The sequence below is a fragment of the Andrographis paniculata genome, unplaced genomic scaffold (assembly GCF_009805555.1).
Source record: "Andrographis paniculata isolate CXL003 unplaced genomic scaffold, ASM980555v1 Contig55END, whole genome shotgun sequence".
In the NCBI taxonomy this organism is placed as follows: Eukaryota; Viridiplantae; Streptophyta; class Magnoliopsida; order Lamiales; family Acanthaceae; genus Andrographis; species Andrographis paniculata.
In genome coordinates, this window is record NW_026137590.1 from 1,785,432 (window position 1) to 1,810,232 (window position 24,801).

The following is a 24,801-nucleotide window of genomic DNA, read 5'->3' on the forward strand; positions in this document are numbered from 1 at the left end:
CGTGTGCTCATTTGACCGGATACGAATTTTAATAAAAATGAGTAATAATTGTTAATTTTTTCTTTTACAGTAAAAAATAGTACAAAAATGAAATGATTTTTTACTTAAAAAGCAAATGAGAATATTTTTTTTTATGACAATCCAAAAAGAAAAGTGAACATAAATTTGAATGATGGAGGGAGTATAATTTTTTTTCAAAAAAAGGAAAGTGACAACATAAATGAGACGGACGAAAATGAAAAAAATAGACATGAAAAATGAGACTGGATGGAATAATTTAATAGAGAAGTGACAGTTTGTCAATTTATTTATTTATATTTATATTTTTTAATGAAATACACTAACCCATATGTTCAAACCGCCAAATCAATGGATTGTACCTATTTTTATATTATATCCGTTCGAAGGGTCTCATTTATTTTTTTACGTGTTGATCTTAAAATATTAATTATTATATCATAACATAGTACAAATTAAAAAAAAAATAAAAAATATTTTTATTAGTATCTTATAATACTAATGAAGAATATTTGTACAAAAAATTATATAAATATAGTGATATTTTTAATATTAACTATAATGACTCAAAAGATAAATGTGACCTTTAGATGCGGATGGATGGAGTATTATTTTTCCGATCAATTAAAACTATTTTTTACACAAATTTTTTTTTACTTTAATTTTAAAATTAAATAATATTAAGAAAATAAAAATAAAAATTCAAACTAAAATTGACAATTCAAACTGTTTGAAAGGTTCAATTTCAGTTAAATCTTTCGGCAAAATGAAACTTGCAATTCGAATCGTTTGAGGAAGTCTACTCCCAGTCCTATTTATTTCCAATTTTTCCTTTACTATCTAATCTCTAAAATTTTCTAAATAAATATTACATTTAACTATTTTTTTATACATAATATCTTATTTAACAATTATTTCAATAAATAAAAATTTAAAAATATATATATTATTTCAACACTTATTATTATTACTATTTTACATTTTAACATTATCGAAATACCAAAGCATATCTAAACTACCTAGTAACATATTTACTTTTACAATTACTAATCACAATATCTTATTTAACTACTCTAACACCTATTTATTATTTTTTTTTTATAAAATATTATATCAAAATACAATTAAAATAAAATTGAAACTCAAATTAGAATTAAATTCATAATTAATGTGCCATAAGAAATAATTAATTGATTGGATAAGTACTTGTTTTTTTTTAAGACAAAATTACATATAAGCCCAAATACATGAAAGTTATTGGATTCAATGTGTGTAATATGTTACACAATGACAATGTTTGAAATTAAAATATGACATTTATAGCCAATATGATGGCCATAATATCATATGCTATATGTTGGATATTATTATTAATTATTATTTGATGCTTTTAACATGCCATTCATGCCCTTTTAATTAATTTTTGTTATAACGTAGGAATCCCTAACTGCTCTCCGACGAGTACGATATGGACAAACTCCCGGTCGAGTCTAATACCCTGCAAATTAAGCTCGACAAAACAAGTCATACTAGGCGAATTATGTGTGACAGATGGACCTGAAAATTGTAAAGTTGATTGGTTGATGACAAAAAAAAAAAAAACTCTCATTCTCTCCTTCAAGGTGTCTCGTTTGTCTTGCTGAAGAATATCGTTATTCTATGCACAACATATTAGTTGTCTCTCCATGATATTTATGTCGTTCTTTCATAGCATCATTGTTTTGTACAATTTAGTTCCTAATCTTAATTATGTTCATTAGAGTTTCGACATATTGTGGTACTACTTAAATTGGAGACAAATTTTGTTTTACCTTTAGAAACAATAAATCACCATCAGAGACACTCGGCTTTATTCATAACTAAAAAATCCTTCGCAACGTATCTCATTCTACACACAATATTTTTCTCATTCATCGGCAGCATATTCTACATCACAAGAAAGAATCTAATTTAATTGCATTAATTCTTTTTATTATTATTATTATTATTATTATCTTGCATTGCAATATTAATTTTCAACAATTGCAAGATAATTTAAATGATCTTTTCTAATATTTATATTATATTATATAATGCAAATTATTAAATTAAGGCGGTTAAAGGGCTATATTATGCCCTTAAGAAGTAAGTTTAAGCTCGAGTATGTCGGGTCTAAAGTATTTATTTTTTACCAATTTAAAAAATGAAATGGTAGATGGTTGTTTTGTTGTTAAATAAATGAACGAATTTCATCATTTTTTCCACTATATCTTCGACAACAACACAGTGTGCTACCTAGATCGTTAATTATGGATGTGAGCAAATTTAAGTGCCGGCTGAAATATGAGCTGAAGAATGTAGAACTTGAAGATTTCCTTGACCGCGCAAATCTCTATTGAGGAGGACAAATAAATGAGTGCATGTGTTATGTTTGATCTATATTAACATTTGTTTGTGGGTGTAGCGATGTATAAAATGCAAGGATGAAATCCATTGGTGTTGGCAAGTCTATATATGTACGTATATATCTAATTGGGAGTTGGATAAATTAAGACGACTACGACAACAACAACAACAATAATAATTATTAATAATTCTTTTATCTTGTTCATACACGAGAAGGGAAATATAAAACCAGCTTGCATATAAAATTTAAAGAAAATTATTTATGATTATTTATTCATCCCCTCCAATAGTAATTTATTGAAAATGTTTAGAACTTAATAAACTTATATATTATATATTAGTTCGACCGTTGTTGGAGAATTTTTATTCCCATATACCTGTAAGCATGGAAAAATTATGTCAAAACTTAAACTCGTCCATAAATATTTTGTATAATATACCAAATAATAATAATAATAACAACTAAGAGATGATGAATTACCTTCCGAGCATCATAATTGTGGCTTGAGGATTAGTTCCCGGAGACTGATCATACGTTGATGCATCGACAACGCGCAATGCATCCACGCCGATGACCTTGTAGTCACGGTCGACGACCTTACCCGCTTGGCACCCTCCATGGTAATGCCACGTCGTTCTCACCGTATCCACACAATAATGCGAGAGAGAGTACAATGACGACAAGCGTTTTACGTTCAAGTTGGTGGGAAATGCCAATCCTAATGCCAAGTACGTCGTAAATGAGGCTAAAGGGTATCGGAATGATGATAGCGAATTAGACTCCGTAACCCTTTTGATGATCTTAAGGCCTTCGACACAACTTGCGACATCCCTAGAGTCCTTCAAGTAGTTGAATGTTACCCTTTGAGTCCTATCCGGATCTCGATTCTCAAGCTCTATATCGCCCTTCGAGAAAGGTGTCTTAATCTTCTCTAGCAATTGTCCCGCTTGGAACGGTGTCGTCGTATTGACTCCACTCGGTAAGTAGATGTTATTGGGAATTTCGAAAGTAGGTAATGTCTGAGAAATTGTATACAATGTAATGAATATTTATGGAAAGTATTTGCTGAATTTGAAAAATCAGTACCGTTCTAATCAGTACTCGTAATATATACAAACAACACAAAATCTTATTATACACCGCACATGTTGTGTATATATAATAAAGTCATGTGTTGTTTATTTATAATTATAAGTGCGCTTTATAACAATACTTAGTGTGCTGAAATAACTGTTGTGTGTGTTATATGAAACTATTGCATGTGATGTTAGTTCATATGTTATATTTGTATTATATAAATACATACAGTGTGCAATCTAAGGATGGAGAAATTTACCGAACATATCGAAATACCGACTTATCGTACCGCATCATGTCGAAAATACCAAAAATTTCGGTATTGTATGGATATCGTATCGAAGTTTTCGGTACGGTATCATTATGAATTTTCGGAAAGTTCGATATTTCGGTATAATACCATATCGATATTATTTTTATTAAATAATTTAATTATTAATATAAATAATAGTTATTAACTTTTTTAAAAATCATAACAAAAAATATGTAACTATTGAAAATTTATTGATTTTTTCATAATAATATTTTTGCCGTGGAGAATGGTGATATTTATTATTTTTTTTAATTATTTTGAAATTTAAAATTATATTTTCGGTATAATCGGTATATACCGGTATCGTACCGAAATCAAAATTTTCGGTATAAACTGTATATACAGGTATCGTACCGAAATTAAAATTTTCGATATAAACAGTATATATCGATACCATACCGAAAATTTTAATATATATTGAAAATTTCGATACGATACTGTTATGTATTTTCGCCAATCCTAGTGCAGTCTGCCAGCACACGGTGTGCCACCGTAACCGCCGCCTTCGTGCACATAAGTAATATTGAAATTGCGCACATACCGTATTTGCTATTTTTGCGTAATTTTGGGCCGACGCATGAAGTGCTGAAAAGTTTAAGGACATACTAATTGATTCGAGATAATTGTTAGTGTCGGGTAATCCGGCAACCTCGACCAAAGAATATTCCAATTGCCTACGGGAAGGAAATATAACTCCGTTGAAAGGATTGTCGACCATATTTCGGCCGACATATGGTTGTCTCAATACGATCGGTATTTGATGGGCCTGAAGTTGTCGGCCCGGCCCAATACCGCTCATCATCAATAGAGGTGGGCTACCTAATGCACCAGAGGCTACAATGATCTCATTTGATGACCCATTGTTTAATCTTGCCTCATGCAGGACACCAGCCGAGTCTTTAAAGATTACTCCAATGGCCTTAGGCTTTTGCCCTGTATAAAGTAACCATGAATTTAAAAAATAAATAAATAAATTGATACTGTCTTATAATATTATTATAACAATATTTGTGTAATTACTTTTATTATAATAAAAAATTGATTCTTATGACTAAATAAACAATATATATATATATATACTCTATGATAAAATAGTATATTGATAAACCTGACCTGGTGATGTTCGAAACAGTATCTTCTGCACAATCGAATTCAAATAAACAACAATGTTGTTCGAATTCGCATACTCCAATAAATCAGCTGCACTATGCCTCGTCCCATTCTCATCAAAAATTGTCCCCCCAACTTTCGTCCCCATCAAATGCTCGTACGTAAATCCTCTGTCCGGAACCACCCCGGCCTCCACCAGCCCCCCTCGGAACCCGGCCTGCCATTGCCGGACAAGCGGCCGGAAAACTATCTTATCCTCCACCCACCTATACGACTCCTCCACCAGCCGCGGCTCCAATCCCAGCCGGCTCAAAAACTCCGGCTCGGCGCGCGAATAGAATCCGGCGTTAACTGCGGTGCCGCCGCCCAAAATTCGCGGCCGGTTGTTGAAAACTCCGTCGGCGGTTACGAACTGCTGCGCCGGCGACGTCGGCGAGGGGTCCGCTAGGGTCCGTCCGAAGCCATTTATGTTGGTGACCGACGGGTTTCCGTACGGCTGCCCGCCCCTCTCGAGGAGCAACACTTTCGCCGTGGCGGCGGAGAGTGTGGCGGCAAGCGGCGTTCCGGCGGTGCCGCCGCCGACGACTATGTAGTCGGAGTACTCTACCGGCGGCGCGGAGGTACCTTCTCTCACGAAAGAATATGGAGCTGCAGTTTTAGGAGAAATGTAATAGCAAATTATAGGGTTAGCACGTCGATAAAATTGTAATTATTATTTTATTAATCGAAAGATTTTTATTTGTTTGTTATTATTTTTTAAGGGACATTGGAACATAAAATTGGATTCTTGAGAACGAAACAGACCTTTTTCAGCAAAGCCCGAAGCAATAAGGAAGAATATTCCTATTAAAGAAGGGAGAGTGGGAAACCCCATATCTTAGAAAATGTTATATTTTTTTGTATGTGTTTTATCATCGATATATATATCTATATATATATATATATATATATAGAGAGAGAGAGAGAGAGAGAGAGAGAGAGAGAGAGAGAGAGAGGCCAGATTTGCTTCAATAGTTTAGGGTTTGTTTATTCTAGTTTTGGAGTATTTTGATACTTGGGTTGTTTTTTGAGAAATAATAATTTAAATAAAAAATATGTATTTGATTTATATTTTGGGCTAGTGTGTAAAAAGATGGGGTGTTTTCTTTTTGTGAAAAAAATTATATTTTTTTTTAAAAAAATTAATATATTACACATATTCATTAATTTTATATTATCTAGACAATTTTTTATACATTCATATAAAAAAATATTCAGTCAAACTATTTCACAGAATAAATACACCAATTCTTTTTTTATTTGAGTATGAATTTTAATTTAGTGTGTACTTTTCGGCTTTGATAATAAAAATATATATATAAAAAGCAGTTAAAAATAATAATAATAAATGAAAAAGGTAGTATAATTTTTTAGTAAAAAGGGAAATAAACATTTTTTTATATATAATAAGCAAATAAGCAAAGAGAATATTTTTTTTTTATATAATAGAATAAGTACTATAAATAGATATTGGATTTGATATTTTAAATAAAATACTCCCTTCATCTGGTAACTAAGAATTTCATGTACATTTTGCGCCATTATACATAACATTAAAAATATTATTATTTGTGTACAATTTATTATATAAATATTATTATATTTGTAATTTGTATTATAAGATAGTAACAGAAGTTTTTTTTTCCTCAACTATATTTTGATAAATAATTAATATTCAAATTTTAAATACAAACTGGATTGAAATTTGATATAGCTTAATATTTTGTATAAAAAGTAATATTTATATAATACTTTTAAGTAAAAAATAGATTTTGCTTTGATATTAAGAGAATAAAATGATAAATAATGTGAGTCTAAAATCTACATCCAAATTAAAGATATGTAATCAAAAGGTTGGTTGAAATTGTGTTTCTCCAGTACTTCTATGGGTATAAAAGTTTATCTACATTAAGATGTTCATTATATTAGATTTCAAGTTGCAATTATTAGCTTGTTTAAAATGAGTTGTCAAAATATAGAACTTCTACGGATTCTCAAGAATTCAACGAATCCTCATTCACACATAACACAAAGCTTATTAAAGACTTTCGTTAATATAAAGTCACGGGGGTGTAATGGTATTAATTTGTAACTTATTGTCACGAAAATGTCACAATTATAAAATATTCACGAATTTTTTTTTTTTTTTTGCAGCTTCTGTTTCTATATAAAGTCACGGACATGTCATGGTATAATTATGTAACTTATTGTCACATAAATGTCACTACTTAAAAAAAAAGTAGTGACTTGCAAAATTCCACGGAAATGATTTCGTATATTTTTCCGTAACTTTTTAGTAAAAAAATTATCAATTTGTATTAAAATCGTGACTTTTTTTTACTGCAACTATAGTCTAATTTTCTGGGAGTGTTAGAATTAAAACTCACTTTTCATTTTGGATTTCATCTTCGCAAAGCATAGGTATATCAAGGGTTGCATTCTCATATTTTGTAACCTTTCTTTTATATATATACAATCGCAATTCTCACGTTATTTTTTTATCACAAAATATTATATCAAACCATTGTTATATAGACTCAAATTGTGTGCATAGACCCAATTCCAAACAAATCGTAATTGTATCAAGTTACAACTATTATTTGAATCACATTAAGTTTCAAATAATATTGTAATTTTTATATAAAATATATATATATATAAAAAAAAAAATTATATCTCATAATGCACCATTAATAATTCAATTCTGTTATACAGTAGTAGTGGTCTATATATTATTTTAGGTTCGGCATAACTACCAAATATGGCAATTTATATTATGAAATTGAATAGAGAATTTGAGTTAAAATGCATGGTCCCTCATAATAAAATACTTCCTCCCTCCAACTAGAAAATATTTCATTAAATACCTTACGTTTTCCATAAATATCCTTACTTTATATCACATCATTACTTTTACACAAAAAAAAGTAAAGGTAAAAATGTCATTACACTACTATTAATTACTCACTATAATTAAAATACTATTATTTTTTAAATATCGCGCCAAAAATAAATATATACATTGTAAGAGAAGGGAGGGGGAGTATTATATAAAAGACCATGAACATTTTATAATATATAAATGTGTGTGTGTGTGTGTGAAATTTAATAGAGAGGACTTAAAATGTTGGTTTGACTTGGGGTTTGGCCTCCCAACCCCATTAGTCTATATTTATTTATTTACCATTTAATATCTCATATTTTAAAAATAAATACTATTACATCTAACTTGTAATGTTCATAAGAAAATATTATATCTAATAATTATTTAATCTCAAAAACATTTACATACAATACTCATTTTGAATACAAAATTTCACATAAAATTTTACATTTTCACTTCAAAAATTCTAACATATGTTATTTTATGTAAAACCATGTGCTCCTGACCCAATCTTCATTGTATATATATTCATTTATTTATTATAAATATAATGACCTCCAATAAAGAGGTGTTAATTTCTCGTAAAAAAAAAAAAAAAAAAAAATCACATCTAATAAATATTTTGCCTAAATATAAAAACTCACAAATACCGATTTTGTTCTTCTTACTTTTTTTCTCTCACGTTTCTCCAAGAATATTAATACACCACTGTTGGGAACATACAAGAGAAGAGATAGAAAAATAAAATAACAAGACACGAGAATTTAACATGGTTCGGTCTCACAACAGACTTACATCTATGATTCCAAAACGGGATAATCCACTAAAATATTTATTACAATTTTTGCACGGATAAAATTGCAAAACCCTCCTCACAATAACTCACCGATTTCAGTTTTACCCTCTCTAGTTACTAAAGAAAAAATCTTATTGTCATCTTCTAAAATATGACCCAAATGGGTATTTATAGGAGTCAATGCCCCTATTTTTTTATCTACTTTTAATGTGGGACATGAAAAGTTATACAACAAATCCTCCATCTTCCCGTAGTCTCACATATTTCGACCATGTCAGAAAAATGAACTCTCTTCTTGATTTTCCGATTCTTCATATCATTGTTGCTCTCCACATTTGCTCGCCAGACGCATCCATCTAGATAATAGATGTTGTTTTGTTTCTTCCTCCCTTGCATAATCAAATTGTCACCCTTGTACACTTTGCATAGATTTTTAGTGCCAACATATCTATGCCCATGTGAAATCAACTCGCCCAATGAAATAGCATTAGCTCCAACAATAGGCACATACCTCACATTAAAAATTGTTTTGACATTACCATTGTGGAGCTTCAAGCGAACTCTTCCAATGTCTTCAATTTGCTGCTTCATCTTATTCCCCATATTGATATAGCCAAAATCTCTCTTTGTATGCAAAGTATCAAATAAAGCTTGATCTTTACATATATGGACATCGGCAGCAGAATCCATCACCCAATTAGAATTCTCAACAGGATTTGTATTTAAAAGAAGTAAATCACCTTCATAATTGACCACGTTCGCAGAGTTTTCAACTTTCGACTTACCCTTCAAATTTCTCAAACTTCTCAAGTCTTCTTTAAAAAGTCGACAGCGATTTTGAATGTGACCAAACTCTCCACAATAATGACACTCAACAAAGATGTAATCTCTCGGCCGAGATTTCGATCTTCCACCACGGTCACTCTTCATTTTCCTCCCTCTTTCAGAACTCTCCACAGCTAGTAGTTGACCCTCCTTTGAAGCGCCTTCACTTTCCATTATCTTGTCATTCTTCTTCAAAACCTTTATCGTCTCATTCAATTTCAATGTAGTTTTTCCAACTAACATTGATTGCAGCAACGGTTTGTAGGGTTTGGGCAATGAAGCTAACAAGAGCAATGCTTGCTTTTCTTCTTTAATTTTCTCTCATGTATTCAACAGTCGACATACTAGCTCATTAAACTTGTTAGTATGGTCAATTATATTACCTCTTTCCTCCATCTTCAAAGAGTATAGATCCATCTTCATAATCAGACAGTTAGTCAACGTCTCCGTGGCAAATTTACTCTCCAAAGTATCCCACAACTTCTTCGGCGATGTTTCCGTCAACACAATAACCTTTATCTGCGGGGTGAGTGTCAATCGAATCGTGCTAACAGCCTTTTCCGGATCATACTTCAATCACCTTCTTTCATACCTTCTGGATTTACATCTTCCAAGGCAACATCAAGACCTTGCTGCACCAAATAGTCTTGAATTGTGCTTTGCCACATAGTAAAATCATTTTTCCCATCAAAGAGCGAAACCTCATATTTCAAAGTAGTGGACATAGTGCTTAATAAATCTCCAATATACAAGCACTTCCAACAACCAAATAAACTGAGGCTAAAAAATAAAGTCAAGAACTCAATCAGGCAGAACCGACCTTTCTGGCAGAAATTTGGTGTGTTGTCGGAACCTGCTGCGGATAGCGTGCCGTCAACTTCTCTCGAAACGCCTCCTGCTCCTTCTCTCCCCCATTTGCCAAGACCTCGCTCAAAAATGACATCGCTATCGCTTTAATACCACTTGTTAGGAACACACAAGGGAAGAGAGAAAAAAAAAATAACAATACACGAGAATTTAACGTGGTTTGGTCTCACAACAGACCTACATCCACGATCTAAAAACGGGATAATCCACTAAAATATTTATTACAATTTTTGCACGAATAAAATTGCAAAACCCTCCTCACAACAACTCATCAATCTCAATTTCACTCTCTCTAGTTACTAAAAAAAAAAAGACTTGTTGTCATCTTCTAAAATAGGATTCAAAATGGTCAATTTATAGGAGCCAATGTCCCTGCCTTTATATCTACTTCCGATGTGGGACATAAAAAATTACACAACAACTACACACATTCACTATTTTATATTCTCTAGGATCACCACTTTCGCCGATGCGGTGGAGAGTGTGGCGGCAAGCGGTGTTCCGGCGGTGCCGCCGCCGCCGACTATGTAGTCGGAGTACTCCTCCGGCAGCGCCGAAGTACCTTCCCTCACGAAAGCATACGGAGCTACAGAAAATGGTTTTACAAAAAATTGATGAGATTCTTGTTTAATGAATTTGATAAATTACTTTATCACTAAATATAATACTAACTCTCTTGGCTCTAAGAGTTCTATTTACTTTTACTTTTTGCGTGTTTGATCTTTAAATATTAATTATTATATAAAAACATAGTACAAATTAAGAAAAAATGACAAAAATACTTCTAATAGAAGAATATTTGTAAAAAAATTATACAAATATAAAAATATTTATAATATTAAGTACAATGATGCAAAAGATAAATGTGAGACTCTTATAGGTGGACGGACGAAGTATTACATTCAAATAACTGTTACATATATATATATAGTTGTAAATTTAGTAAAATATGCAAATATTTATGGATGATTCTAATTGATTTCATTACTTTGCCATGCTTGTAGGTATATGGGAGTGAAAATTCTCCAGCAGCGATCGAACTGATATACATTGAAGTTATTGAGTAGATATATATATATATTTTCAATAACTTCCTATTGGAGAGAATAAATAAATAAACAATCATATAAGATTTCCTTCAAAATTTTTAAATTCAAGTTGGCTTCATTAGTGAAGCTCCTACAGTGACGTATTTCACATGCAAAAATATTAATTCTAAACACTAAATTGGAGTTAATGCTCCAGAAAAATTATCAAACTCCAAAAAGTTTGTTATGTTCAGATATTGTCATATATATTTATTGTAAAATTAAATAAAATGCAAACAACACATCAATATTCGTTTACCCGGTTCAAACTCCAACTTGGCCTACCTTTGGATTTGGAATACCAATCCATAGATATTTAACTATGACAATTTATACTTTCAGAATATTATTGTGATTGATTTTGAGATAACTCTTACTTTCAGAATATTATTGTGATTGATTTTGAGATAACTCTTACTTTCAAACTATTTTCATGACTTTTTTTTTTTTTTTTTTTTAAGACAATTCATATTTTCAAAATAGGTTTTGTGATTAATTTCAAGATAACTTATACTCTCGGATCATCTCCGTGACTTAGTTTCAGACAATTCATAGTTTTGGATTTTATATTTTTATTACGTAATATTGCATTACTATAATTTTAAAATTTAAGTAATTGGATCAAATTAGAACACTAACCGCCATTAAATTTTGTAAACGGGAGTGATTCCGAGTAAATGGAAGCACGTGCGCATGACACGTGCTGTAGCTTCGCAAAGTAGCAGCCGGCTTGTCTCCTCTGCTGATCCCACAACCTGCAAATAATAATAATCATGCAAAATGGCTCAATTTTATACATATGTATGTGTAAATATATATATATATATATATATCATTTATTTATTTCACTCATACCTGGCAGTTGGTGTAGAATCTTGTGAAATCTTCTGATAAATTGTACAAATATTCACACAACACATTGGGTAGCAGATTGTTGCAAGCCTCTTCAACTCTCTGAAACACACCACACAAACACACAGTAAGTAAAGATTTTGATGCCATGAAGAAGAGGATCCTAAGATCAAGCTGACACTGTGAAAATAAATTTTACCTCAGCAAACTGGAGCAGATGAAGTCCTAATACACGTTCGTCGGGATGAGCTAGGTCTAGAGTTCCCGTCTGTCCACGTAAATAACATCGTGTGAAAGCAGACATTACAAAAATGAGAATGATGCAAGAACTACATTGTAAAATCTAAAGTTTCTAGCAAGGGAAAGAGGACTGGTTGGTTACCTTTATCAATTCTTCTATGTCTTTTTACCCGATTTCCGGATAATAGAGCAGATCCGAGCATGTGCATACAGCAAATACACAGCAGTATTTCCCTGATTCAAATAAAGAAACGATGAATAAGATAAAAATTAATTATCCAAACACTAAAAAATAAAAAGCCAACAAGAGGTATTCATTATCTTCGACAATGCAGCAATTCATTTCTAGAGGAACGGAAAAATGCATACCTTGTCGTTGAGCATTTGGTCAAAACTAAAGGTGTAGTTGGTAGTCCTGTTGTTCTTGAGATCGGCGTATCTGTTTTTGCACAAACATGTGAAAAATAAATAAATGAAATACATTCATCAAAATTTTGTAAAATTAAATAAAGCAAAAACGGAAGAGTAGTGTAACATTCCTATCAAACCGAACAAAATAGGCAAATAGCACATGAAAATGTTTAAGTATTGCTCAAAAATAGAACTAAATAAAGCATCTGGCAGATATCATTCATATAGATAATATCTGAAGATTACTCACTTAACGGCACCATATCCAACTGCTTCAGCAGTTTTATCAAGCTCCTCTTCGCTCCACTCTTTATCTTTACCTGGGATATAATTGAACCACTCGTCAATTTCGAATTTCACTCCACGAGTAGTTTGTGCAATATATAGAAAGAGTTTAACATAGTTATAACAGCATATTTACCTCTTTCGATTAGAGCAGCTTTGCATTTATTTTTGGCTTCATCAAGTAAATCAACCAATTTTACAGTTTCAGTACTGCGAGTACGGAATCGCTTCCCGTCCTCGCCTAGGACAAGCCCAAAACCTACATGGATAGCTTTAGGATATTTATTATCCTCTGCTGGAAGCCAACCAGCTAACTTGGCAGCCTGAGAATATTGCAGATAGGTTTTTTTGCCGCACGTATCGACATATAGAGGCATGCCATACATCAGAAGCTCATACTTACTGTAAATAACATTTCGAAGTGCTCCCGCTGACCAACGTCAGTTAAATATATAATCCACTCGGCCTTTTCCTCATTTATTCGATACCTATAAGTTGCACAGCGTGGATCTTGAAGTAAAAGCATTTTATATCGTTTTTGCAGCAGAAGAGCTTACAAACTACAAGTGCAGGTTTTGAGATCAAGAAATGATTGGTGCAATGCATCAGATCGAGCAAGATGATTATAAATATTAATGGCAACAATATTAGAAGCATGTGGAGACAGTCATATAAAAGTTCATTGAACTGATGATCTAAAAAAAAAAGTGAAAATACTTGGAAGTACACGTGACGTAAATAAACAAAAAACAGACTCACCATAAAGCAGCAAGATCAGTTGAGGCATAGTTGTATCCACCATCCCTCTTGACGACAATAAACGGTATATTTTTACCTTCAATGACAATTACCCGAGCACCTTCACTATCTTGAATTAATCCTTTTTCATTCAGTAACTTAAGAGTCCCAGGTATATAGGGATTGTAGAAACTTTCCCCCTGAAGATGAGAAAAAAAAAAAAAACACATTTAGCAGAAGCTGAAAACACAAGCACAAACATTATAGACATATCCCTATAAATTGTAAATGGTTCATCTCTGGTGAAGAGTGAAAATTGCTTAACGGCTAACTCGATGGATATTCCATCGCAGCTGAACAGACAAATTAAGTATTGCCTGAATCGCCAGAACTACAATGTATTAATTGGAACATTACCCCTCTAGGGATCACATAATGCAGAAAATATCTTCCCAAAGCTTCAAATGGGAAGCACTAGCAACCTAAAGAGAAGTTCCTCGAATACCTTTTCCTCTAAATGAACACAAAGACGTTGATAAACCCTTTCAAATCCTCTTCGACTAATTTCACAAATTTGAGCCCATGCATTACGGTATCTCTCATCTCCAGCCTGCAACATAGATACAGCATCATGTATAAAAAGTATAAACAGACAGCTGCAGTTCAACACAAAACTGAGAAACTGAGATGATTATTTCTTCTTGAATATTGCTCTAGAAGATTGACTACAGCCTGTTGAGCCCACAACAATCGTTAAGCAACCCAGACATTTACCTGAAGATTGACTACAGCCTGTTGAGCCCTCTCCTTGAAAGCAGGATCACTATCAAATCTCTGCTTTGAAGCCTTGTAGAACGTCTGAAAAGCAAAAGGTCATAAATAGGAGCGTATGAAACAGTCAAAAATAAATAAAAAGCTCGGATATTTATCGTCTATAACATGGTGTGGGAATTCACCTAACATTCCGAAGATGGAAATCAAATTATATTGGTGACTGGATAGTGTTCTAGAGAGAGAGAGAGAGGTGATGAATAAGATTACCTTTGGATTTGATAATACATAATGCAATTTTTTTAAAAAAAAAAAAAAAATGTTTATCTTTACATACAGAAGTTGTTCTCTGATAGGGTACTAGTAAAAATGGAGGTGTATTATATGATTCCACCGGACAAATACAAGTAACGCAGTTAATGAAGCACAATAAGTCACTAAATCAGTATTTTATCTACATACAGAAATTACATGCACTCCCTATGCAAGTGTCTAAAGGACAATGTAAATCCACAAGATAAGATTAAGGACAGAAGAGTACTAAATTATTTCACCTCACCTCCAGGTCTCCAATGGCTTGATCACTAACTTCCCCATGTGGAAATGCATCAAACAGGTGTTCAATAAGCATACCAAACTGGAAAGCACTAAGCCAACATCAGCGCACATGATATGCTTACAATGAACAAAACTCGTTTCCAGGAAATTTTGAATCTAATCTTTAAAAGTGCTTTGTATCAACATCAAGGAAAAATAAGAAATCAAAAATGTTGTTTGCTTGGAGGAAACAAAAATATAAAAATTAGAACAAAAAGATTATGGAAAGCTAAGAAATTCCCAATTTCGACTATCAATGATTTTCAACCTGAATGACTACTACAATTACAGGCAGCAGTAGCTAATACCTGTGTCCCCCAGTCTCCAACATGGTTTCTTCGAAGAACCTCCACATTTGAATACTCCAACATCCTGGCCAGAGTATCTCCAATTATTGTTGATCTTAAGTGACCAACATGCATTTCTTTCGCTATGTTTGGTGATGAAAAATCAACTATGGCCCTTTTAACAGGGAGCTTAGGTGACCATGTTTCAATCCCATCAATTAGCATCTTTTGAATGTTCTGCACCATTTGGGTAATAATATCATAGAGAGATCTTTCACAGGAGATTAGAATATTTCACTTTAAATTTGGGCAATGATGAAATTACTTTAGCAATCCATCGATGGGATAGCACAACATTTACGAAGCCAGCTCCGGCAATTGAGCAGGAATCTATCATCTCTGATGCAGGAAGATTCTTCATAATGGCCTATGATGCAAACACAAGCAAACATGCAATTCATGCCAACACTAAATGTGTAATTACCTGAGAATTAAAAGAAAGACTGTATAATTGTCCACACCTGTCCTATTGGTTGAGGGCCTCTGAACTGCGTGCCCTTTCCTTTAATTTTCGACCACAAAGACATCGCATTATTGCTGTTTCAAGAAGAAAAAAATCCACAATGAGTAATCACAAATAAGGTCGACATGATTGCCTACGCCACCAGTGTAATACCCAACCCATAACAGAATCATCTCATTAGATGTTTAATGAATTTGATTGTTTTAACCATTGTCAATATGTTCATTTTGATTGGATACATACTTTTGAGTTTTTATTTTTTGTGAGTGAATTTGATCTCATTAGATAGGCCTTCAAGTTATCTTTTCAATGCCATTTACAAAGATTCATAATATTGGGCAAAAGAGATATGTTCAATTTAGTAAAAGTTGTATGTTAAAGAATTTATATCACAACTGTTAACTTCCAAAATTCACCATAAAAAAAAATCGTGTATAGATCAAATTGATCTGAATTATAAAAATAGATAGAAATTTGAGTTAGCTATCTGTTGCCATAAACGAGAGGTCAATCAGAGATAGGACGAGTGAGTTACAACACAAACAATGTCTTAATGTCCAGGTCGTATGGTCACTGTACGGTCAAAAGATTTTAAAAAGCATGTTTTGCATATTTTGATGTATTAAAAACGCCTTCAACCCTCCCTTCTCTCCTATTTCATACTCCAACAGCGGATAAGGTTCATGGGAGATTAGGGAATCACTCAATTTCATTTTAAGTTGATTTTTACGATTGTCCGGAGGTCCCGTCCGGCTTGGAGTTGTGTCATGTTTTCATTGGGCGAGATAAGCCTACGATTAAGGTAAAGAGTTAAATTATGCACGTTTGAAATGAATGGACCGTCATGATTATGTCTTTGTGATATATGGTGAACTTGTTGTGATATGATACTACTAATTGCTAAATTGAGTTGATGTGATATATAGTGTATATGATAAATTGTTTATTGGGTTATTGATTCGGTTGGTGGACAAATAATTATTGATAAATTGTATAAACCGTAGATTTGACTAAACTTAGCCGATGATTGGCAAATCGGTTGATAAATTATATAAGCCGTGAATTTGGCTAGACTTAGCCGTTGATTAGCAAATCGACTGATAAATTGTATAAGCCGTGGATTTTGGTAACACTTAGTCATTGCTTGGCAAGTCGATTGATATATTGTATAAGCCGTGGATTTGGTTAGACTTAGCCGTAGATTGGCAAGTCGATTGAAAATTGTATAACTCGTGGATTTGGCTAGACTTAGTCGTTGATTGGCAAGTCGATTCTAAATTGTATTAGCCGTGTATTTGGCTAGATTTAGTTGTTGATTGACAAGTTGATTGGTAAAATGTATAAGTCGTGAATTTGGCTAGACTTAGCCGTTGACTGGCAAGTCGATTGATAAATTGTATAAGTCATGGATTTGGCTAGACTTAGTCGTTGATTGGAAAATCGATTGATAAATTGTATAAGCCGTCAATTTGGCTAGACTTAGCCATTGATTGGCAAGTGGATTGGTAAATTACATAGATCGTATATGTGACTAGACTTAACCATTGATTGGTAAGTCGATTGGTAAATTGTGTAAGCCGTGGATTTAGATAGACTTAGCTGATGATTGACAAGTCGATTGATAAATTGTACAAGCCGTGGATTTGGCTAAACCTAATCGTTGATTGACAAATCGATTGGTTAATTGTGTAAGTCATGAATTTGACTAAACTTAACCATTCATTGGCAATTCGATTGATAAATTGTGATAGCCATGGATTTAGCTAGATTTAGCCATTTTGGCAAGTTAATTAATAATTGTGTGAGCCGTTGATTTGACTAGGTTTAGCGGTTACTTGGCAAGTTGGTTGATCAATTAAGTGACCCGTAGATTTCGGATAGTTGTAGTTGTTGCTTGGCTAACACTTATTGTTGGTAATTTATTTCATGCATTGTATATTTAATTCCTTACTAAGCTCTTGCTAATGCTTGTACTTTCTTCAATGCAGAGTTAGAATCTAAGATCTTCGTCAACTTGATGCATCATAGCAATAGACTATTATAAAGCATGCATGACCTTCTACAATTACATATTTTAAAGTAATTGTGGATGTTGGTGAAAATATTTTATGACTTCCGCCGAACAAAATGTTTGCACTTATTTTTATTATATTTTAGTCTTGGCATCGAGACACGGTACGTCTTGTTGTTTCGGTGTTGGCTTGTGACATTTCTATAAAAATTTTGGGATGTTACAACCAATTCAGAGGCACACGCTGTTTTTTTCAATACGTAAAAACAAAAAGAAATTGTGAATGAGAGTGAATGAACAATACCATTGGTAGTCACCAAATTTAGCATTTTGGCATGGAGCAATGAGAGGATCCACATCCAACTCCTCAGGAACTGTAACTCTCAAAGATTCTTCAAACAACTTAGCAAGTTGTTGCCTAACACTTCCACGGATGTTTTCGTCCTGTTTCACGATATCAAACCAGGTTTATGACAGGAATGGCAGTCCTAGGCTGACTTGGCTTTCATAGGTCCAGTAAATCCATATGAAATATGAACATGTTTAACATGATCATAGTTACCTTTTGACTGTTTACATCCGTGATTTTCTAAAGAAATGAAACATCAGTGCAATGTTTGAGAACTTACAGTTGCCATACTCGACGATGTCTTAGCACTGAGAAAAGGTCTGCAGGAATTAATAAGAGTACCTGTTAAGTTTCATGAAAACAAAATAATTATGGAAAGAACGAACTTTTGCACACATAAAACAAAAACTAATGAAGGCGGCGGCTGCAGTGCTGCTGACAATTCACCGCAGCACACGGTGTTATTACCGGCAGTACACCGTATGCATTCATATAATACAAATATAGCACATGAACTAACAGCACATGCTATAGTATTATACAGCACAATCAATACTTAGCACACCACATACAGTTATACAACACACTTGTAATCATGAACCAACAACACATCAACTTACGGCAAGTGCTATAGTCTTATACATCACAAATACTAATTGATTTTAGCACACCACGTCCTGTTATACAGCACGCTATAATTATAAAGTAACATCACCCGTCATTATTATACACAGCTGTGTGTTGTATATAATAAAACTGTGTGTTGTTTGTATATATTATATTACGGGTACTGATTCTTCGAATTCAGCACCCTAACCGTTCCCCGCTAATGAAAGTTTCCGTTTATTCTAAATAGTTGCACCATTAGCTCTCATAAAATACAAGCAACATTACTGTATTGCCAGTTAGAATTTTCTGAGGAAAAAAAAGACAGTAAAAAAGTGCCCCAATTACAGAGATGATCGTAACGAAAAAAAAAAAAATAAAGAAAGAAAAAGCAAACAAAATCAAGTTATAAATATACCATCTCAGTATAAACCTAAGTTCCAGCATTCCTATCCCACTTTTAACATTCTACAATCAAAACTCCATGACTGATTATCATCACTTGTAAGCAAATTAACATAAATCAACGCAGTAGCATACGGGCCCAGCAACAAAATACGGTCTCACCGTTGACACCAAAATGAGAAGGGAGGAAACAGAGGCGACGGAGCTGCGGCGGAGCGAAGACCGGCGGAAGCGAGGAATTCGTGGCGCGCGATGCGGTCGAGTACTCGATTTCAACGCGGCGATGCGGGTCAGCCCGAAGCCCGGCCCGGGTGCCTAGGGTTTCAAGTGGATTAGCTCTTGCGTTATTTTATTAAAATAAAAGATAAAAAGAAAAAAAAAAAAGTGTGGAAACCCGCGGCCGCTGTACTCACCGCGAACCGGCAGAACTTAATGCTTTGCAAATCAGTCGCACAGACTTGCGAGAGTTTGTTTGATTAGTATTCTGGGTTGATGTATTTTTTATATAAATATTATATATTAAAAAAAAAATGTATTATCATAATTTATTTAATTGAACACACCTTTATAAATGTAGTACTCTCACTTACAGTGTGGGAATCCGCAGTAAGTCATATTAGGTGAATCATGTATGGCATGTGACTTTGAGCCGAGCTTTTGAACCTATGACCTCACAGTCACAAATCCAATCTCTACACTACCAAATGGTCCCTTACGAAACTATTCCTTTTAGTTGAATTAAAAATCAATTGTGAGTTAAATGTAATTATTTGAGCTATCAGTAATATTATTAAGCCCATGTTAAGTGATTTAATGTATTGGACTTTAAATTTGATAATTTTGTTACACTATAGCTCAATTCGATGCGAACACAAACCTGAAAACAAGAATTGACACTTCTAAACTTGTGTTTAGGGGTTAGTTTATAAATAAATGAAAAACATTACTTGTATAAATTGTCCGTAAATATTATTAAAATTTACATATCTGACACATATGTAAATAAAATGCATGTCACTAATACTTATTTCCAAGTGTGTATTACTATACAACAGTAACATATACGACAACAGTAAATATTAATTGTATCGATTATTCATATCTTATAATTCTTTGTAATCATATATTTTTTCACTATTAAACCCTCGTGTATATAATATTGCTTCGATAAGCCCTCTTTTATAACTTGGATCGTTCTTGAAGAAGCTTATGTCCCATATATCTGCATAATTAGTCGATCCATGTCATATAAAATATATATATATATATTGCAATTAAGGCTATATATGCTTCGGTTACTTAGACATCAATCGTGTTTATTTTTTTAAAAAATACAAAGTAAATATCCAGAAGATTAATCTTTAGTACAAACAGTATTGTACTCTTGAAATAAAAGCATATTTGGTGTTCTGCGAAAGTTGGGGTGTGTTTGTTTGAGGATTTGGATTTTGAGTTAAGATTTAAATAGTAAAAATTCTGAATTTGAATAGTTGTATGATGTGATTTTAATAAGTGTTTGATGTGATATTTTGAATGTAAAATTAATTTTTAGTTTAATTTAAAAAATAAAAAATAAGTATTTGATTTGATTTTTTGGAAAAAAAAAATGTGATGAATTGTAGATTTAAAATCCAATCTTCCAAATAAACACATCAGTAGTGCTATATGAACTTATGATTAGTGCTATCAGTAACAATTGAATAGTGCATTATGAAAATTTAAGCGGTGTTTTTCGAAAAAATCAGCACAGATAGAGGAAAGTAATATTAAGATTTTATTCAAAATATTATTTTCAATTTTTATTTTTTATTTTAAATTTCAAAATTAAGCTTTATCTATTCTTCATTATTTTCACTTTTTATTATTTAATTCTATATATATAATATATTTTTTTTATAAATATACGTCATTTCATATCATACATAGTATCTCTATCGCATTCAAATACTGTATAAATAATATATATATATATATACATATATAAATCACCCATTAAAGACATTAAAATTGTGTATATATATATTTTGGAAGTGTTACGATTTTTTTTAAAATATTTAGAAAATAATAAAAAGTTAAAAGAAAAAATATATATTTTTATATATTATAAATAGACTGATGTTTTGTATAAAAAATAAATTTTGCATGTAATATTTTAAATAAAAATTAGATATTTGATACAACTTGAGAAAATATACGTAAATAAATTTAAAAACCGAGAACGTAATTCGACATTACCTCCCGAGCATCATGACCGTGGCCTGAGGATTGGTTCCCGGAGAGTAGTTAAAGGTGGATCCATCAACTACGCGCAAAGCATCGACGCCGATTACCTTATAGTCCCTATCCACAACCCGATCCACCTGACACCCTCCATGGTAATGCCACACCGTCATTACGGTCTCCTTACAAAATTGCTCGAGGGACACGGCGGGACCCCGCCGTGCCGCCTGTCTCGGCCTCGTGTTAGAGGGAATTGCCAAATTCAATTCAATCAGAGCTTGAAACGAGCTAAAAGGGTACTGAAGAAACGTCGTAGGATCAGATTCAATCACTTTTTTTATAATTTTCATGCCCTTGACGCACCTCTCTAAGTCACGACGATCCTCAAAATAGTTGAACGTAACTTTTGGATTGTCATTTGGATCCCGGCTACGGAGCTCCAAATGCCCCGACGAGAAAGGTCCGGCAACCTTTTCCAAAATGTGCCCTACTTGAAACTCGGAAGGTTCCGGAAGTCTTGTCTCCGTACGCGTATTTTTTGTTTGGTTTGCGAGCCTCGCGTATTCTTGAGCTATTATTGTTTGAGTTGAAGGTTGTTCGAAGAAGCCACTAAACGTTAAAATGTAGCACCCGATATCGGTTACTCCAACAACTTGTCCTAAGGATTTTGCCATTGGCTTAAGTGTAGGAACGACGATCGTGTTCCTAGGGTTATCGGCCATGCCTCGACCGACCATCGGTTGCTCCATTATTACGGCGATTCCGTGGGACTTGAGATGCTCGGCCGGCCCGAGCCCGCTTAGCATCAAAAGTTGTGGGCTGCCTAATGCCCCGGCCGATAGTATAATCTCATTTTTCGGCCCGTTGTTAAGGTAAGCCGAGTGATGAGTACCGGAAGAGTCCTTAAACATTACTCCATAAGCCTTTGGTCTTTTTTCTGTAAAAAAAAAAATTATTATTAGTTGATACGATATTTTCAATAAAAGAATTAAAATTTTAATATTATATTTGAACAATACTTTCTCAATCCAAAAACTTATGTGGTTTTATTTGTACATGAAAATTAAAAAATAATGATATTTTGTTATTAAAATTGTATAGATAAAAAATAAAATAAGAGTATTAAGAAAAAAGTTCAATAGAAAAAAATATATAGAGAGAGAATAAGTAAAAAAAAAAAGTAGCAAAATTATTATTATTTCTTAAAATATATAGAATAAAACTATGAGCGATAAAATAATTTATTATAAATATATTGTGTATAAGTTTGACATATAACAATAAAAAAAAAAAAAAAATTAATATAATTTTGGTCAAAAGAATTAATAACTTTTGCATCAAATAAAAGTTGATTAAAAACAAAAAAACCAAGAATAAAATTGAACATATGAAGCCTTATTTGAGTATTATAAATGTGAGAATAATACTAGGATTAATAATCTTCTGAAAAATAGCTGCAAAATATATATAATTACTTACCGAATTTTTTCCGTCACTATTACCGATGGAATTAGTGACGGATTGTAATGGAATTATTATTGACTTTTTTAAAATTATCGATGAAATTATTTACCAAGTTAAAAGGTTAATGAAATTATAGATAGAATTCCTTAAATAATTGAGTTTTTGTTAGTGTTACTTGTGGTTATTACCATATGATGTGTTGAATAATATCTTATCCACAGTTGCGTGTAAAAACACGGCCGTCTTGGCTGAATCTGCATACTCCAATAAATCCGCGGCGGTATGCCGGTATCCGTTTTCATCGACTATGGTTCCTCCGACTTTCGTCCCGACCAAATGCTCGTACGTGAAACCTCTATCCGGCCGCACTCCGGCCTCAAGCAACCCGCCGCGCACCGCCGCCTGCCACGGCACAACCCGCGGCCGGAACACCAATTTCCGCTCGACCCACTCGTACGACTCCCGCACGAGCGCCGGGTACCACCCCGCGCCGCGCACGTACTCGTGGCTAGCGCGTACGTGGAACCCGGCATTGATGGCGGAGCCGCCGCCGAGCACGCGGGCGCGGTGGTTGAAGACGCCGTCGGCGGAGGTGAATTGTTGCGCGGCAGAGGTTGGCGACGTGTCGGCGAGCGACATCCCAAATCCGGCGAGGTCGGTTACGTTCGAATTCTCGTACGGTGAGCCGCCTCGCTCTAACAAAAGTACTTTTGCGGAAGCCGAGAGCGTCGCCGCCAGTGCGCAGCCGGCGGCTCCGCCGCCGGCGACTATGTAGTCGTAGTACTCCGCCGCCGGAGCCGCCGTGGCTTCTTTCACAAATGAGTATGGAGCTTTCATCGCATTAAAAAAAAAAAAAAAAAAAAAAATTTAATTGATTGATTAAATTTTTTATTTGAATTAATTATTTTATATATATTTATATGTCATATAAGAATGTGTACGGACCTTTCTCAGCATAAGATAAAGCAAGGAAGAAGAAAATGGCGAAAGAAGCAGCAATTGTAGAGCACTTTGGAAAAATCATATTCACGATTATTTCTTACAATATAGATTTTTAAATTGAGAAATTGTTATATATAATACACTATGTTATATATATATATATATATATTTATTTATTTATTTATTTATATATGTATATATATGGATAGTGTAATAATTAATGAGGAAGAAAGTTGAGAGAGATAGGTGGGGAGAGGTCTGTTGTTTGTTATTTATGTGTATTCTGATGACATTAACATACAATAAATAAATATATATATATATAGAGATACATTATTGCTTGTGGTCTTCTTACAGTTTAAAATAGGATAGGAAGAAATACCTATAAATAGAAGAGTAGCCATTAGGATATAACAATAATAAAACAATAAATATATGTATAAAAGAATAATTTATTAATATTATAATCTAACATTAATAAAATTATTTTATTTAATTAAATACCCTCTCTCTATATATATATATTTAAACTTATTTATAATGGGTTTGTTGGTTGTAATTTTAAGATGAATATATTTTATATTAAATATGAGAAATTGTGTTAGTAATATAAAAATATTATTTTGTGTTTAATTATTAATTTTTTTAGTGGATAAAATATATATTGTATTTTTTAAGAATATTTTTGGAGAATCGT

The 24,801-nt window shown here is 33.0% G+C and overlaps 3 protein-coding genes across 3 annotated transcripts; all 3 read right to left on the reverse strand.

Moving 5' to 3' along the window:
- Positions 1 to 2,545: 2,545 nt before the first annotated feature.
- On the reverse strand, positions 2,546 to 5,802 carry LOC127256359 (protein HOTHEAD-like). Its single transcript, XM_051282334.1, has 5 exons — positions 5,709 to 5,802; positions 4,908 to 5,552; positions 4,336 to 4,727; positions 2,885 to 3,423; positions 2,546 to 2,780 (listed from the first exon to the last, which is right to left on the reverse strand). Exons 1-5 carry the CDS (start codon positions 5,776 to 5,778, stop codon positions 2,741 to 2,743), a joined length of 1,686 nt encoding a protein of 561 aa, XP_051138291.1. The 5' UTR covers positions 5,779 to 5,802; the 3' UTR covers positions 2,546 to 2,740.
- A 4,662-nt stretch (positions 5,803 to 10,464) lies between these two features.
- On the reverse strand, positions 10,465 to 19,819 carry LOC127256476 (arginine--tRNA ligase, chloroplastic/mitochondrial-like). Its single transcript, XM_051282502.1, is given in 20 exon segments — positions 10,465 to 10,901; positions 12,043 to 12,158; positions 12,259 to 12,357; positions 12,455 to 12,523; positions 12,638 to 12,661; positions 12,664 to 12,729; positions 12,865 to 12,934; positions 13,157 to 13,226; positions 13,328 to 13,514; positions 13,595 to 13,679; positions 13,951 to 14,129; positions 14,435 to 14,539; positions 14,704 to 14,787; positions 15,260 to 15,337; positions 15,606 to 15,821; positions 15,910 to 16,011; positions 16,106 to 16,181; positions 18,423 to 18,562; positions 18,748 to 18,809; positions 19,641 to 19,819. Coding segments are annotated over 18 exon segments (1,770 nt in total). The 5' UTR covers positions 18,757 to 18,809; positions 19,641 to 19,819; the 3' UTR covers positions 10,465 to 10,901; positions 12,043 to 12,047.
- A 789-nt stretch (positions 19,820 to 20,608) lies between these two features.
- On the reverse strand, positions 20,609 to 24,195 carry LOC127256477 (protein HOTHEAD-like). The gene is made up of 4 exons (XM_051282504.1): positions 24,108 to 24,195; positions 23,351 to 23,992; positions 21,714 to 22,635; positions 20,609 to 20,700 (listed from the first exon to the last, which is right to left on the reverse strand). The coding sequence occupies exons 1-4, from the start codon at positions 24,184 to 24,186 to the stop codon at positions 20,658 to 20,660; spliced, it is 1,686 nt and encodes a 561-aa protein (XP_051138461.1). The 5' UTR covers positions 24,187 to 24,195; the 3' UTR covers positions 20,609 to 20,657.
- Between the last annotated feature and the right edge of the window lie 606 nt (positions 24,196 to 24,801).

Coding starts and splice junctions, on each gene's coding strand:
- LOC127256477 (XM_051282504.1), bottom strand. CDS start 24,186: ATGATTTTTCCAAAGTGCTCTACAATTGCTGCTTCTTTCGCCATTTTC. Junction 22,636..23,350: donor ATTATTCAACACATCATATG/GTAATAACCACA, acceptor TTTTTTTTACAG/AAAAAAGACCAAAGGCTTAT. Junction 20,701..21,713: donor ACGGTCATGATGCTCGGGAG/GTAATGTCGAAT, acceptor CTAATTATGCAG/ATATATGGGACATAAGCTTC.
- LOC127256359 (XM_051282334.1), bottom strand. CDS start 5,778: ATGGGGTTTCCCACTCTCCCTTCTTTAATAGGAATATTCTTCCTTATT. Junction 3,424..4,335: donor ACGCAAAAATAGCAAATACG/GTATGTGCGCAA, acceptor ACAATTTCTCAG/ACATTACCTACTTTCGAAAT. Junction 2,781..2,884: donor ACAATTATGATGCTCGGAAG/GTAATTCATCAT, acceptor CCATGCTTACAG/GTATATGGGAATAAAAATTC.